Source organism: Chelon labrosus (assembly GCF_963514085.1).
Source record: "Chelon labrosus genome assembly, chromosome: 18".
Taxonomy (NCBI): Eukaryota; Metazoa; Chordata; class Actinopteri; order Mugiliformes; family Mugilidae; genus Chelon; species Chelon labrosus.
In genome coordinates this window covers 11291846-11308053 of record NC_140351.1, presented here as the reverse complement: position 1 = coordinate 11308053, position 16208 = coordinate 11291846, and the positions used below count along the sequence as shown (strand labels likewise).

Genomic DNA, 16208 nt, shown 5'->3' with positions numbered 1-16208 from the left:
GTACACCCTGGACAGGTCGCCAGTCTATCGCAGGGCTAACACAGAGAGACAGACAACCATTCACACTCACATGCACACCGACCTACGACCAATTTAGAATCACCAACTAACCTAATGAGCATGTCTTTGGATGGTGGGAGGAAGCCGGAGTACCCGGAGAGAACCCACGCAGACACAGGGAGAACATGCAAACTCCACACAGAAAGGCCCCAGTCGCACCATGGATTCGAACCCGGGACCTTCTCGCTGTGAGGCATCAGTGCTAACCACCTCGCCCAATAATAATAACAGCAGAATAACATTATTTTGTTTTACAGTATATTGTCTGCACGTTACAGTTGGATATTTACAATTTAGTCTTATTAAATGGACGCTGATTTAATCAAGAATCAAGAATAATATTTAAAGAAGTTAGAGTCTATATAATATATATGTGTGTGTTTTATTTTTGGAGGGTGTGCGTCCATTGTCGCCCCCTGGTGGTCAGCTGACCGGTTGTTTCTGTGAAGTCACGTGATTTCTTGTAAAAGGAGCGGCTACACAGTCCTGAGCGCACAGACGGAGAGCGGAGACAGTCACACCGTCAGTCCGCAGCCACCGCGGAGGAAACACAACCGAGGTAAACGAAACTTAAATCTACTTCCTTAATTTAACACCTTAGCGTCTATATTTGATTAACTTATAAATATAACAGGAGGCAGCGGATGTTTGCATAGCTTGGAATTTTTTTGTGTGTGTGTGTAACTTTGCTGTTATGGAGTTTGTTCCTCTACCAGACTCCGTTTACAAAACAGCCGATTTAAGGATAGAGTTCTATCTTCGTTTGCGTGGCCTCAGATTAATTTCTCTTGAGCTGAAGCTGCACACACGCCTCGTGAGACATAATTCGTACTAAAACTAAAAGTTTTAGTAAAACCGTTATAGTTCATTTTTTAACATTGTTATTGGTCCACCTTTTAATCGTTTTTAATACATGTGCCTGGAAGGAGGAGTTGTAAATCTGTAATGAAGGTTGTTTGTGTCAGTCTTTTTTTTTTTTAAAAGGAGCCATGGCAGCAGGGAGAATGCGCTCCACTCGCAGACTGCGGTCCTGGATCGTGGAGCAGGTGTGTGTATGTGTGTGTGTGTGTAAGGGTGAAATAGGGTGAGAGAAAAGGGGAGGGAGGGGGGGAGTAGGAAAGGAAAAGAGAAAGAGAGGAAAAATAGGCTCCACTGTAAATTACTGTACTAAAAATGACAACAACCGGAAGTTTATGCTGCAAAAGGGGAAGGGTATGCTGCAAAAATAAAAGTTCATTGTTATTCTTCTGCCTTTTACTGCAGGCCATTTGTACTGAACTCTACATAATGTACATTCTTCAGTACAACTATGTTTAAATTACTATATAAACTGGTTAAATAAGACTTTTAAATGTATTTATATGTCATAACATGTACAAATGAATGTAGCCCAATAACATGGTTTAGGTAGAAGCTAAAAAGCCAAACTGGAACACCCAAATGTTGTTGTTCTTTCCAAGAAAAAGTTCAAAATGATCAAAATTAGTTGCAAATACACTTCAAATCAGTTGATGAGCTGCAGCAAACCAAACACCAAGTGTTTTCTCTCTTATTACTGAGCAATGTTTTAATTATAGTGTCACAAACAAATGTATTAAATGTGTTTTGGCCTCAAAAACATGCATGATGAGAAGCCCCGAGTATCATCTGTAGTAGAAAGCCAGGGCACAAGAATCGTTTATCATCTCAGAGCTTCACATAGACAAACTTTTTTGGTGCGTTTCAGGTGAGCAGCGGAAAATATCCGGGCCTGGTGTGGGACGACGACGCCAAAACTATGTTCCGCATCCCTTGGAAACACGCAGGGAAGCAGGACTTCCGCAAAGACGAGGACGCCGCCATATTCAAGGTAGAGACACACCTCCTGGCTGCACATTAAAGCTGCACGTTAAAGAAAAACTGTCTCTCTGAATCGACAACACTGTCCTCCGCAGGCGTGGGCCGAGTTCAAGGGGAAGCTGTCGGACGGGGGTCAAGACAACCCGGCCTCCTGGAAGACCCGTCTGCGTTGTGCCCTCAACAAGAGCCCGGAATTTGAGGAGGTGATGGAACGAGCACAGCTGGACATCTCAGAGCCGTACAAGGTGTACCGCCTGGTCCCCATCAGCGAGCAAGGTGAGACTAAACAAACCCACCCTGCACTCAGCGCACCCTGGTTAGCTCTAAGGAACTTTACGAGAGTCATTCTGAATCAAAGGTTCATTTTATTTCTAGGCTTATGGTAGAGAATAAACAGTTTTAACCACTGATGGACATAAAAATAAGTGGTTATAACTACAACAACAAAGTTAGAAAGAAGCAAATGTCGTGTTTTTTAAGCCAGAAAGAAAAGAGGCGTTCGTTTATCTCAGATATGTCAGAAATCTGGAACTTTTTGACGTCAATGTAGGTATGAAACTGGGTTCTCAGTTCTTTCTATTGGTAGCAAAATGACACAAACTAGTGCTGAAACTATTCCGGCATCACAAACGCGAGGATTTGTTCTCCAATTAATGTGACAAAACAACTCATATAAATGTAAAGGCGTACGAGTTACTTACTGAAATGAACACGGCTGGTGAAGTTGTGTTAAAATCAGCCCTAGACACAATCACAGAGTCAGACTCTGTTCTTCTTCAGGTCAAACGGATGAACTCTGGCACATGTATACAACATATAGCATGTAAATGAAGGGTGCAGTCACGTAGAAGGAGAAATTTGCTTGTAATTTGCTAATTTAAAAATAAATGGAGACAAGTCAAAGGCTAGTTTTGTGAAATATTCTCTGGATCCTCTGGTTTCCTCCTTGTTTGTGGTAGCAGGTTGAATTTATGCTTTTTTAGACTAAACAAATGACGAATCTGCCGCCATCACAGCCTTACGCCAAACTAAATCCTGATTCTTAAGTTTGTTTCAGTTTATATTTAGCTTTCAGGTCAGACGGATGAACTCTGGCACACACACATTACATTTAGCATGTAAATGAAGGATGGAGTCATGTAAAAGAAATTTGCTTGTTTTCTCTAATTTGAATAAAGATGTTTTGTAAAAGATATATCTTTAAACATGTTAAAGATTAAACTAACTTATACGAACAGAAACGGATTCACTTTAACGTCATCAGAGTTGAAATGAAACAGTTTTCAGTCAATTTTATAGAAAGATCAAAGAAAAATGACCAAACATCCTCTGGATTCACTGTTTTCCTTCATATATTTGGTATTAGATTGAATTTCTGCATTTTTTATACACTTTTTACAGAACCGTCTTCATTTGAACTCAATTAGAGCTGAAACTGCAACAGCCTGCAGTCACTTTTAAATAAAACTAAAAGAAAAGTGCCAAAATATTCCCTGGATTCACTGCTTTTCTTCTCATACATGGGAACAGGTTGAAAACTACATCCTGATTCTTCCTTAGGTCAAACAGATGAACCCTGGCATACACAACATACTGTATATCATGTAAATGAAGGATGCGGTCGGTAAGGGTGTTGACCACAGAACTGTTTCACAATCGTTTGTTGTGTTTAAAACGTTGGTAGGTGGGGTGGATTTAGACTGATAGGATGGCTGCTGTTACTGGGTATTTCAATCATTGATTAAGACTTTATTGACGTGTCAATGAGATATACTTTATAGTGTTGACATCGTCAGAACGGTTTTATGTTTGGGGTGCAGGTGGCAAAATATGAGGAACACTTTTCAATATAATGCAGTTCGCCACCACTACCATCACCATCTACAAGCTCAGTAATAAACATGAAGGAGATCTGTTCTGTAAAATAGTTTTTTTAGTCCAAAAGCCAAAGATGGAGAATCTACCGACTTCATTTTACAACTCTTTTGGTTCGTTTGTGGCTCTATCTGTGGAAAACATGAGCTGGATTATTCAGCCTATTTAGGATTAATGACAATTTCTGACACTCTTATCTCTGAGGAAGACTCAACAGACGCTCAGAAATATTCTGATAAGTCAGAATCAGCAGCAGCAGTCCTGCTATAAAATAAAAGCCTCCATGGTTCGAGTTTTCTACCACGTCACATTTTAATACACTTAAAACCAATGGAACAATATTAAAGAGAGTGTTTTTACACTATTAAAAGACATTAATCCAATATGTGCAGTCTTCATTCGTTCATCTTCTGTAACCGCTTGTTCCTGCGAAGGGTCGCGGGGTCTGCTAGAGCCTATCCCAGCTCTCACTGGGCGAGAGGCGGGGTACGCCCTGGACAGGTCGCCAGTCTGTCTCAGGGCTAACACAGAGAGACAGAACCCAGAACCTTCTTGCTGTGAGAACTATTACCCGAGGGAATTATTGAAATAAATTGAATTTAAAATGAATGAGTTCTTTGTTCTTTAGCATTTTAAATAGTTGCGTCAGTTTTCTGACTCTAAACCAAACTGGAAATTCACCAAATTGTTTAAACAGAAAAAGGACAAAGAGGGAAAGAGCAGATCAAGTGACTTGCTTTTGGAACGGCGGGCCTTTAGCTCCAGCTGGGTCAAAACGTTCAGCCAATGTCAATTTAGCAACTAGGACAAGTAAAAGCAGTTGTTTGTTCACGTTCGTCCTGCCTCGTTGATCATTTACCATTTAGTTTCTGGAATGTTTTGAGGTGATTTAATGGGGTTCCTGCTGTGTGTTTAGGGGTCGCGGTGCCGGAGAAGAAGTGCAGAGAAAAAGCCCCCAGGAGGTCGAAGAGGAGGAGGAAGAGCAGTGAGTCGGATAGTGATGATGGCTGCCAGGACAAACGGATAAAGACAGAGGAGGTCAGCTCTCAGCTGGTGAGTTTATAGCGGCATGGAGTCACCTTTAGGCCAAACTTTGTTGTTTTCTCCACTAGGGCTGAAGAAGCTAAATAGACTTTACAGTTTTATACTGAGAGGAAAAGATCCAATAAGTGTGACAGTAATTCTCAGTCAAACTTTGGCCTTATTCAGACCTTACCTGGAATCCAATCATTCAACAAGCAGCTTTAAGTACCTGTGTTCACACCTGGCGTTAAAATGTGCCTCGGCCAGCTCTCCAGATCCGATCGCTGTTTCACACTCTGTATGTAAATAAACACTATTATCTGGGGCGCAGGCCGTCTCTAACGGATCACTACCACTGCTAAAGAACCATGATCAGCTGTTTGTTGTGTGTGCATCAAGGCTTGGGCCGCACATAAAGTTATTATTTCACTGATCTCCACGCTGACGTAAGTTAGTTAGTTTAGAAACCTGCACAAAAGACGCATTATAACACCAACCCTGAAAGTTTCCATACGCGTTGCAATCTTCAGTAATAAAGGTAAATAAAGACACAGGTGATTGAGGAAATACAAAACTAAACTCCGCCCTGCTCTTCAAACAAACGGGATGGCATCAATAGTTAACCAGATGCCGGTACGTGTTTTTTTTAGTGACAGAAGCACACACAGTGTACTCATATTAAATACTTTAATGTTAATTATTATTTAGTTGGTTAACAGCTACGAAGATAGAATATTTTAAAAGGCTTTCATTACTAATGAACAAACATCACTTCTAATAGTAGTTGGGTAAGTTCTTCTGAATGAACTCCACTGAGCATGTAATTCGACTGAGGACTCACACTACCAAAGGAATGAGATCTCTCAAATGCGTCCTGGGTGTGTTCACACCTGTACTTTAAGCTGGTCACTTGTGATTAGATTCCCCAGAACGGATATTAATGCAAGGTGTACAACAGAGTAACCAATATGGGTGTATAAAGTATTAAACTAAGTATTGATCTAATATCTCGGGCAGTTTTGAGTGCGTTTTGCCATTTTTTATTTATTTTTTACCGGCTTTTGCGCATGATCTGGCAACACTGCTTCCTACACTTGTTAACTACTGTTTTTTTTTTACAACCTAGACCTTATTTCTGGCATTAAATACGATTGTTTACTTATTTGGTGTCGTTCATCAGATATTTACATCTGCGTATATCCATATAGTGGAAGTGACTGGGGCACCGAAACGCTGCCTCTAAATAACGCAATATCTGCTGCGAAACTCGTTCATTTCACCAATATTTTGTTATGATATGCTAGTTCTATTCCCCGTTGAGTCCGGAGTTACCTGTTATCTATATATTGGTGAAATGAACGGGTTTCGTAGGCAGATAATGCGTTATTTAGAGGCTGTGTTTCGGTGCCCCAGTCACTCCCACTATATGGATATACGCGGATCTAAATATCTGACGAACGACTCCAAATGACACCGAAGTTATATGGATGAGTAAACGATCGTATTTTATGCCAGACATAAACAGCAGTTCCCCTTGGTGTCCATTCACAGCACATAAAAATCTAAAGGTTTGCTTTGCATGTTTATCTCTAAAGTCACTGATTTCTTCATTCTCAGTGCGTTGAAGATGCTGTGCTGCGCAGCGACAACCCAGTCCAGACAGAAGAACCCGTTCACTGCACCACCATCATACAGACAGACAGTGAGTTTGACAGCACTTGGGGTGATTATGCTTCTAACTGGGATTTAGGTTTATTCACTTAGTTTAAAGACCAAGTTTTTATGTTTCTATGACATCATCAAAACAGGAAACAAAGACGTTGCTATTATTAAAGAGTCTGTTTTCACATGTTCCTGACTCATACTTCAGACACAGGAAGTAAAGCAGACAGCAGTGATGCATACTTATATTTAAGTGTAGTAATAAATACTTGGGTTTTTACAATTTGAGGAGAAATCTCAACGACCTTTTACTCAAGAATATAAAAAAAAAAAAAAACTACAATGTCCTGCATGACCTGAGTCCTTGCTTCGTCTTCTGTTCGGATATCAGCCGACAAAACAAACCTGAGACATTATTCTAAACCAGCCAGCTCATCTTATCTTCCTCACCTTTCTCTGCAGCAGTCGATGAGATAAGGTTGGACGTGCGGATCGAGGAGAGCGTCCCTGCTCCTGCAAGAGGTAATAAAAACACTTTTACAGATAAGCAGGTTGTTGTTTGGAGAGTACAGTAGCCTAGATAAGCAGAATGACTTTTCAACTTCTTGTTAGAACGTTTAGTCTGTGTCATCTTTTTGACTCTTTAACCTAAACTTTCTGCTCTTCAGGTTTTAATCCTCCCGTTTCTGTTTCTGTCTCTACAGTCCAGGACTCCTTCAATGTGGCAGTTCACTATTTAGGAAAGGAAGTCCTCAGACGTCAAATCCACGGCACCGATGTCCGGATAACGTACCTTCCTTCTTCTCTCGTCCCACCGACACCGGCCGCGATGAAAGGGAGGTTTCCACGCATCCCGCTGCCAGAGCCACCCTCCACGTTTCCAGCCACCCCTGAGCTGCAGGCCTTGAACACCCTGCTCCCTTTCATGGAGAAAGGAGTCGTGCTAACCTCCACGCCGCAGGGAATTTACGGCAAGAGGTTCTGCCAGGGGCGGGTCTTCTGGACGGGGCCACACACGACCACGCCGGACCTGAACAAGATGGAGAGGAACACTGAACCGGTGCTGCTCTTCAGCAAAGACACCTTCAAGCAGCGTGAGTCAGCAACTCTGGCGGTTTTGAGCTACGCTGCAAAGATAACAGTCGTAAAGAATTATCAAGACACGTGAATTTAAAATCTAGTTTACATCCACTTTTACATCTGTAGAAGATTGTAAAAGAAAATAAAAGTTCATCATCTGGCAGGGAATTAAACCGCGATGTGCTTCGTCGTGGGACCACGTTAACATTTATTGTCTAAAACAGAATTAAAAAGAAGTTTACTGTAGTGGAAGCCTGGAGCAATAAGTCACTATGTTTTAGGTTTAATTCCACGTTTCGTTTAATCTCTAAAATGACAAAACGACAGAGAAATCAAATGATAACATTTTCAGTTTTGTGGAGAAACAAGTAACCTGGTCATTCAGTATATTCAGGTGTTGCTGAACCTAGACCTGACCAACTGCAGCAACCCCAGATCATAGCACTGCCCCCACAGGCTTGTACAGTAGACACTAGGCATGATGGGTGCATCACTTCATCTGCCTCTCTTGTTTTTTCCAACCACATTTCTTCCTGGAAGACGATGGTTCCCCACTATCCTTCCAGTTTTTAATAATGGACAGCTCTTAACCCGATTTTAGTAGTGTCTTCAATCTCCTTAGACGTTTCCTCTGCTCGATGCATGCCAATCATTTGACGCTTCTCAAACAGACTAACATCTTTCCCACGACCACAGGGTGTGTCTTTCAACATGGTTGGTTAAGAAATGAGAAACTTCTCATTGCATCAGTTGGGGTTAAATAACTTGTTGCCAGCTGAAAGATAACCGCCCATGCATTAATTATCCAAAAGGAGGCTCGTATGCATTTGCTCAGTTAAATCCAGGTGGCGACTTTTTTTTTGTTTTTTGGCCAGGTAGTGTATAATCAATGCAAAAGTAAAGCTTTGGCTTCACTGTGTATTCTACTTACTATTCTCTTCTCTCTTCACATCCAGAGATGGAACACTTCCGTTCGAACGGCGGCGAGCCTCCTCAGTCCGGCTTCACTCTTTGCTTCGGAGAAGAACTGAGTAGCACGGAGGACCCGACCAGAAAGCTGATCATTGTTCAGGTAAAGAAAAAAACGACATACTTAGCACCTCAGTCACGTGTTTCAGTTCAAGAAACTAACTGGGAGTCTCCTTCCAGATTCTTTTTAAAAAATCCTCTTCTGACAGCAGATGTTTTTATTAAATTACCTCTCAAATGATGTGAGAATGAGCTTTGAGATTAAAATTTGGTGGCATCAGTTTTGCCTGCACAGTTACTCACAGCAGTTTGCTCATTTTACAAGTGATGTTTACCTCTTGATGAAGATGTTTGTGGCTGCAAGTAAAATCTATAAAGCCTGAAAATATCAGCATTAAAAAGATGTTATATGTACTTTTCAGTTTTAAACCACCTTTGATTTTTTCCATTTTCTGTTACATATAATAGTTTGAGCTGAATGCCTTAATAAAAAAACAGCAGCCATGTTATTTTCCATGCTTAATTCACATAAATTCCAAATGCAATAGTGATATTTTACCTTTAAACTATTATTTTATTTAATTCTAGTATAAAATAGTACAAAATAGTACAAAAAGTTTTGTGTCTTTGGACAATATGCCCTCTTGAGCTCCAGCCTCAAGTTAAAACAGGTAATTTTATTCTTTAAGGTGCAGACACACCAAACTGATAACAAAGAACTACCGGCACTGAAGGTGGCTGGTTGTCACCTCCTGAACAGTTGGCTCGAACACACCACAAAGACCACGGCCAACGGCCAGCAGGAAACAGGAAGAGCTAACGTCAGCTGGGAGGCTAGAAAACTAGGAAGAGCTTCAAACCGTCGTACAGCGCTGGCCTCTCCTGATTCATGCTGATCACTTGGTCTACAGCTAATTCTAGATGATCATGTTGTTTGTGTAAATATGTGTGTTTGTATTCAATGTTCAGATGAGATGAAGAAGAAAAATGAGAAGATCCTTCTGTGTGTCCTTTGTCGTTTTGTTTACTGCGTCACTTCAGTTTCTCCGATTCCGCACTGGCTCTAAAAGCTGATCAACCAGTCAGTCTGACACATTTTTTGCTGCCAACTCAACACCATCAATGTTGCCAACAGAGGTTTGCTCCGTGGCAACGGTCCAGACGACAACAAAAACAAACTATCATCGGCTTGGTGTGTCACAACCTTAAAAATAAAACGTTTTAGCTTCAAATAAACTCTTAAATAACAAATCTCGACAGTAGATTATGGCCGGCGTGAACAGAATTCATAAAAACAAACTTGTTTCAGTGTTCAGACTGGACCCTGAACTATACTTTCAGGCTGGAGTGGTCGTGAACGCACCCCTTAAACACAAGTAAGTAGTAAAACTACCTTGTCTGCTGTCTGCTCTTCAGATTACTCTGCCGTGGGCAGAACAGCAGGTCCAGAACGCTCAGTCCATCTTTGAGTCCATCTCCATCCTCCAGTCTCTGGCCAGCCAGTCTCCACTGGGAGAAATAACCCTGAACCTGGTGACGGTGCCTTCGCCGACCTCCGAGATGACCACCTGTGGGACTCTGGGAGCACTTTGAGGGGGCGTCACTCCAAAAATAAAAGACTTCCTCCAGTTTAACTTAGAAGATAGCAGATAAAAGGCAGCTGCGCCGTACATCAACATATTTATCATTAATTATCACTATGTTTATGTGACCTCAAAATTAAAACCACCCACAGTGTCATTATAATGGAACAGATTCCAGAAATAAGAGTCTCTAGTTCGGGTATCACTCTGCCCTAAGGGATTGCACAAAAACAACAAGAAAAATGACCCTCACTCTTTAGGATTTTTTAGCGTAAAGAGTTATTTGCTTGTGTATTCGATGTAGGACTTTTTACACATTTACAGTGAATATCGAGGGATTTTTTCTGGGTGATGCACCTTGTTGTTGTAAAAATTTGTTGGTGTACTGGAAACACTAAATGCAAACGAACACTTTGAAGAAGTCTTATCAAAATGTGACGTTGGCACAGTCCTCGGACTGTGGCTTTTTTTATTTTTTTTTTTGGTTCCCAACCTGTGGAAGGTTGGGATGTAGATTAAGAGGGTTACTAGAGTTTTTTTCTGTTCACAAGCTTAACAGTTTGGAAACGGAGCTCTGATCAAGTGATGACTAATATGTGTCTATTACAGTACTGTGTAAATCCCAACTTAACCACATAATAGAGGAATATAGACAAGAATAGTCTAAAATAGTTCAGCAGAAAAGCAGCAGTAAGTTTTTCCACGCACGTCTCTTTTAATGTATCCTCCTCGCTGTTAGATTATTGATGTTAGACATAGAACAATGTAGGTTATTAGTTGTCTTTTAATAGATTAAAAAGTTTCATACTCTTGGCGTGGCAGGATGCAGCAGCCTGCGGCAGGTTTGTTGTCGTGATCAGTCAGGGAAATTAAAGGAAAAATCCATCTTCTTTAGAAATCACGCGACAGAGACATTTGATTTTAGTACATCGGAAACTAGTCTAAATTACACGAGCGTGTCCACATCTCCCTGGAATGTGTCCAATAATCCTGCACAGTATTTGAGTTTAGCGTTGAATTTGGCAAAGAACAAAACAGCCCACATTAACAGTAGAAACATCTAGCAGTAAATAAGAGTTTGATGAAGCTCTGAATGTCTGGTTTTAGTGTAGACGGGTTTCTGCAGTAGTAGTTTATCATGTTATGAAGATTAAGCATAGAAGTACAAAGTCACTTTATAGTTCACATTTAGCACCTTAAATGTTTCAGGTCACTTTAATCTATTTTGTGTTCACTGGTATAAGGTTATAAAAAAACTAAAGTTCAGGTTTGTCATAATTATACTCGCTCCTTTGAGAAGATGTTTACTGTATGAATGTAGTCTTGACAAATACATTAATAATCCGATTACAGAATGTTATTTCAATGCAATATATATATTTATATGCTACTTACGGTTGTCAACCCGACACTCGGAAAGGAACCAAACAATCTGAGCTTCAACAAATTCATATTTACCACAGGACGTTTATATTGTAGACAGTTTCGGCTGTATTTGTTTACCCTCTGTTGCTTGCTAGTAATAGTAAAACATAATAAAAAGACAAAACGGTTACAAAAAAAAAACAAAAAAAAAAAACATTTTGATATAGTAGTGTAGTGTATAGTAGTGAAGGTGATTTTCAGGTGGATTTGTCCTTTAAATCAGCAGGGCTGGACCAAAAGGCACACTCTGACGGGGGGGAGGGAGTGGAAGACAAGAGAGATCTATCAAGATGTAAATATTTTGTTATTTATGCATGTTTGTCTTTGTTTAGTCGAGATAATAAAACTTCTTCCTAAACCCTTTGTGGTGCTTGTGTCTCTGTCGGGTTATATATAAAAAAGGGAAGAAAAAAAAATCACATTATGAGGACGTTAGGTCAGGACATAAATAAATCTGGGCTCGAGTACAAACTAAAGCTACTTCTCGGTCTAGATGTTCCCGTTGGCCGGCGAGGCCAGCTCTGCTATCTTGGTGTTCAGTTTCTGATTGGTCCAGTCCTTCGTTATGTCATCCAAGTGGCTGTCAAAGTCCACCAATAGCGCGTGATCGCCCGACTCCAGCATCTGGCTGGCTATCGCCCGTGTCTCCTCCCACTGTCTCAGCATTATCCTGAACAGGACAGAGGAAAGAGGACTGGGTCAGGGTTGTGTAAGGATTTATGAGACAATTTTAAATTAATCATGATTACATATTTGCACTGGAAAAAAATTCAAGCACTGTACATAAAAAAACAAACAAACATGGAAATAATATACCTCCAATTAATAGTTTTGCAGTCTTCATACATTTAAGTTTAGGAGGACCAAATGAAGTCTTAAATTTAAAATTCTGATCAATACAACTTCATAAAAACTGATGGAATATTATTGCTGCTTCCAACTTCCAACAAGGATGTGTCTGGTATTTCTTTTTAAATCAGGGATCAAATTTAAGAGTTTCTGTATTCTTGTTATTTGGACCGACGTTTGTTTCTTTGATGCACACAGTGGTTTGCAGACAGAGAGAGTTGGCTCCGATAGGTAGATGTTAATCTGTGGTGATGCTTGGCTGTTGACGCCAGCATACATACTGTAGCATGCAAGGAGCCAGATGATGGGACTTTCTCTGGGGGCCTGAGGCCACTACAATCTGCTGCTCTGGTCCCAGCAGCCAGGACATCCCAAAGCAGACCACATATCTTCATAGCTGGAGGACATTTTGAGTGTGGGGCAAGAATATTATACCGCAATACTGGTGTCATCTCATTGACTGTTATAGAGGTTGCAGATCAAACTGTTTAAGCTTTTGTTATAAAAGATGTTCAGAAAGGGACAAAAAAAGAGACATGATGCGAAGATTAGATCATCAGAGGGAATATCTTCGTATTTCTCAGTGCTTTCCGAGTCAGCGATTCGCTTCAAGATACTGTCCTCCTTTTTAAGGCTTTTCAGAGTCAGCAAGTATTATTGTTTGTTTTTCGATACATCATGAATTTATGACTTTATAATCGTCTAATCTGACACGGAGACCTGTCATCAGACATGGTGTGGCTCTAATGTGTGTTTGTCTTTGAGCAGATAATGTTTACTATGTTTATGTGACCTCAAAATTAAAAATAAAACACCCACAGTGTCATTATAATGGAACAGATTCCAGAAATAAGGGTCTCTAGTTCAGGTATCACTCAGCCCTAAGGGATTGCACAAAAACAACCGCTATAGGCACAGAAAAATTACCCTCACTCGGGGTATCAAGGATATTGTTATTTGCCGGATTTTTTACACATTTACAGTGAATATTGAGGGATTTTTTTTCTGGGTGATGCACCTTATGTTGTTGTAAAAATTAGTTGGTGTACTAGAAACACTACCTGCAAACAAACACTTTGAAGAAGTCTTATCAAAATGTGACACTGACAGTCCTCGGGCAGTAGTTTTTAACGCACGTCTCTTTTAATGTATCCTCTTCGCCGTTAGGTTACTGATGTTAGACTGATCTGACACGGAGACCTGTTATCAGATATGGTGTGGCTCTTACGTGTGTTTGTCTTTGAGTGTCCATCTTGAATCTTTGCGCTCGTACATCACAATGGGAGGAACCCGATAGTCTGGAGACATCTTACTGCCGTCGAGCTGTGAAAACCGAGAAACTCATTTATTAAACTGACAGCATAATCAGTCCTTTTATTTATTGCTTGCCAACAATGTAAACTTAAAGAGTATTTTACAATGACTGTACAGGTAAAGCAGACAGTTTTATTTCTCTTATTCTTACCATTAACAAAACCGCATTGTCAAACTGCTCAGAAATCTTATCGGCTATCTTCAGCGCACACGGTGTCGGGCTGCAGAGCGAAAAACATTTTATAAATAAGGACAAACTGTAACGTTTCAGGAAAGTGTGCGATATATGTGCACAATCTGGAAACTGGCCTGTTGTCTGATACGCAGGCGTTGGCTTGATAGTATCCGACTATCCTCTGCTGAGTCTGTGAACACCACACATCCACCTGAGAGAGGAGGAAGAGGAGGACAGGCAAATAACAAGCAAATTACAACCAGCAAGAGTAAAGGTTGTTTCTGCTAAAGTAAATATTTTGTGGCTGTTTGAAATGTTAGTGATTCAAGTCTCTGATATTTTGACAGATGTATTTTTTCACTACCAGCATGCTCTATCCTTCTACAACCAGCTCCTTCTTCAGGTGAAAGAGTAAAGTCACTGGTTCCTGCATTCAGTCTTCATGTTGTCTTAATGTCTCAAGTGTTTACAAACTAATAATAGCGCAAATTACACTGATAAGCCATAACATTATGACCTAGTTATCATAGCTTCTTTCAGTGAGTGGAATATATTAGGCAGCAAGTGAACATTTAGTCCTAAAATGTGATGTTGGACGCAGGAAAAATTGACAAGTTGAAGGATTTGAGAGACTTCATTTCCAAAAAAAGCAGCTCCTATGGTGGGGATCCTAGTCTGCAATGATTGGTACCTATCAAAGGTGATCCAAGGAAGGAAAAGAGGCGAAATGGAGTCAGGAACTGGACATGTGTTGTGATTTTTGGGGGCTTTCATTCCAGCCAAAAAGTCAGTGCAACTTTGGTTTAATCATGAATAATGTGTTTCAGTTTTGCAGCCTGATTTATGCGCTTTAATTTTAAATTTTAATTGGTACATAAAGCTGGATGCAGGGGAGTATGAAGTACAGTCTTTACCTTTAAAATGTGGTGGAAGATTAGGAGACAGTGGCTCAATCAGAGGACAAATCTTTGATCAAGCTGGACCTGTGCATACCTGTGTGAGGGCCAGCTGAGTGATTGGGGCCAGGGACAGGTGCGTGTGCAGCAGCGGCACGCAGTCGGTGACGCAGACAGCGCCACCTGCCGGGCTTGAAGACAGCAGCAGCCCGTTGATGCTGCACCGCGGAAACAGGCAGGCGTGCAGGTACATCTTCACAAAAGCCCGACAGGACAGCTCCACCTCACCCATGACGACTGCTGCAAGGAAACAACGGGATTTTTTTTTTTCAAAATTATTTAACCTCAGCGACATATATAAAGAACAATGAAGCGTTTGACAAATATAAGAACAAGCTGTCGCCACCAGAAGCGCTACATTTATCCGAAAAAGAAGATATAAACGTCTCCTCATTAAGCAGCCTATAGCTGAATGAGCTGCTAGCCGGCTGTATTAGCATTAGCATACAAGCTAACCAAGCAGAGAGGCATTCAACCTTACCTGATGATAAATATGGCAACAAAATGATAACGTAGCTCCAAGAAGCAAATATTTAACCAAAGGTTTTCAATATAACTGTTCACGGAGGTTTTAAAGAGCCGACAAAAGATCTGTTTCGAGTAACAGCTCCACTTGACAGCTCAATAAAAAAAAAAAGCGTTCAGTGGCTATTTCTGGTTCCGCCTACAAGAGCGGAATGTGATCATCTGATTGGCTGGGATGTCGAGATACTGTAATCTGATTGGAGCAGCAACCTGCCAATCATTTCTTCGCCCGTTCCATTGTGTTTAAGTTGTAAAGTAGTGCGCCCCAAGCGGTGTGGAGGTCGTAGAGGTCAGATCAGGAAACGTGCAAATGACGAGGAAAAAATAAAAATTTTAACTCAGTTTCCATTTTAAATGTAACACTCTTTTCTGGGGGCTGGTAATCCAGGTCACAAAAAAAAAAAAAAAAAAAAAATTTAAATATATATACTTCTTGGAAAAAACAAAAACAAGTTGGATGAGTCTTCTTGAAGACATTACACCCCACCCTCACTTCCTCATCTTTTAATTGCAGAAGTATTGGGTCAATAAAAGACCCCTTTGGAGTTTCACACCCACAGAGGTTCCTTAATAAAAAAACAGCCAAAATTACCTGTCATTTGCAAGTGCACACACAAAATCTCAATTATCTGGAGCTGCATTTTGGTTGCAAAACATCCTTTGAGACATGCTGTAATTTTGCATCCACAGAAGCCATTTTGATATCCAGTCACTCCCTGCATGTACTACTCAAACCCCCGGTAAACCTCATGGGCGGAAGGGTAGGTAGTAGCTTTTTTTTTTTTTTTTTTTTTTAAGCACAGTTGATTGCATTATAACAAATCTTTCTTGTAATGCAGTCTACTTCTAGTTCTTCATGGTAAGCTAGCAGTA

General features: G+C 40.6%; 2 protein-coding genes across 8 annotated transcripts; one reads left to right on the top strand and one right to left on the bottom strand.

The window, feature by feature from the left end:
* The first annotated feature begins 535 nt into the window (after positions 1–535).
* On the top strand, positions 536–11920 carry irf9 (interferon regulatory factor 9). 6 transcript variants are annotated; one of them, XM_084565851.1, is made up of 10 exons: positions 536–619; positions 1045–1106; positions 1787–1909; positions 1995–2175; positions 4691–4827; positions 6415–6520; positions 6925–6981; positions 7164–7553; positions 8496–8611; positions 9198–9911. In XM_084565851.1, the coding sequence occupies exons 2-10, from the start codon at positions 1050–1052 to the stop codon at positions 9402–9404; spliced, it is 1374 nt and encodes a 457-aa protein (XP_084421977.1). In that variant the 5' UTR covers positions 536–619; positions 1045–1049; the 3' UTR covers positions 9405–9911. The 6 variants fall into 6 exon arrangements, with proteins under 6 accessions (XP_084421977.1, XP_084421981.1, XP_084421980.1 ...); XM_084565855.1 differs by lacking the exon at positions 9198–9911 and adding an exon at positions 9925–11920 and having other exon boundaries at positions 547–619; positions 1026–1106; XM_084565854.1 differs by having other exon boundaries at positions 548–619; positions 1026–1106; positions 6415–6499.
* emc9 (ER membrane protein complex subunit 9) lies at positions 10783–15516 on the bottom strand. Of its 2 annotated transcripts, none has more exons than XM_084565858.1 (6): positions 15292–15516; positions 14848–15047; positions 13989–14065; positions 13831–13900; positions 13594–13688; positions 10783–12186 (listed from the first exon to the last, which is right to left on the bottom strand). In XM_084565858.1, the coding sequence occupies exons 2-6, from the start codon at positions 15040–15042 to the stop codon at positions 12006–12008; spliced, it is 618 nt and encodes a 205-aa protein (XP_084421984.1). In that variant the 5' UTR covers positions 15043–15047; positions 15292–15516; the 3' UTR covers positions 10783–12005. The 2 variants fall into 2 exon arrangements, with proteins under 2 accessions (XP_084421984.1, XP_084421983.1); XM_084565857.1 differs by having other exon boundaries at positions 14848–15050; positions 15292–15515.
* Positions 15517–16208: the final 692 nt, after the last annotated feature.

Excerpts from the sequence above, each read along its gene's own strand:
- emc9 (XM_084565858.1), bottom strand. The coding sequence starts at position 15,042 with ATGGGTGAGGTGGAGCTGTCCTGTCGGGCTTTTGTGAAGATGTACCTG. Across the intron at positions 13,901-13,988 it reads GCCTGCGTATCAGACAACAG|CCCGACACCGTGTGCGCTGA; the intron begins GCCAGTTTCCAG and ends TTCGCTCTGCAG. Across the intron at positions 13,689-13,830 it reads ACAATGCGGTTTTGTTAATG|CTCGACGGCAGTAAGATGTC; the intron begins GTAAGAATAAGA and ends CGGTTTTCACAG.
- irf9 (XM_084565851.1), top strand. The coding sequence starts at position 1,050 with ATGGCAGCAGGGAGAATGCGCTCCACTCGCAGACTGCGGTCCTGGATC. Across the intron at positions 6,982-7,163 it reads CGTCCCTGCTCCTGCAAGAG|TCCAGGACTCCTTCAATGTG; the intron begins GTAATAAAAACA and ends CTGTCTCTACAG. Across the intron at positions 7,554-8,495 it reads CAAAGACACCTTCAAGCAGC|AGATGGAACACTTCCGTTCG; the intron begins GTGAGTCAGCAA and ends CTTCACATCCAG.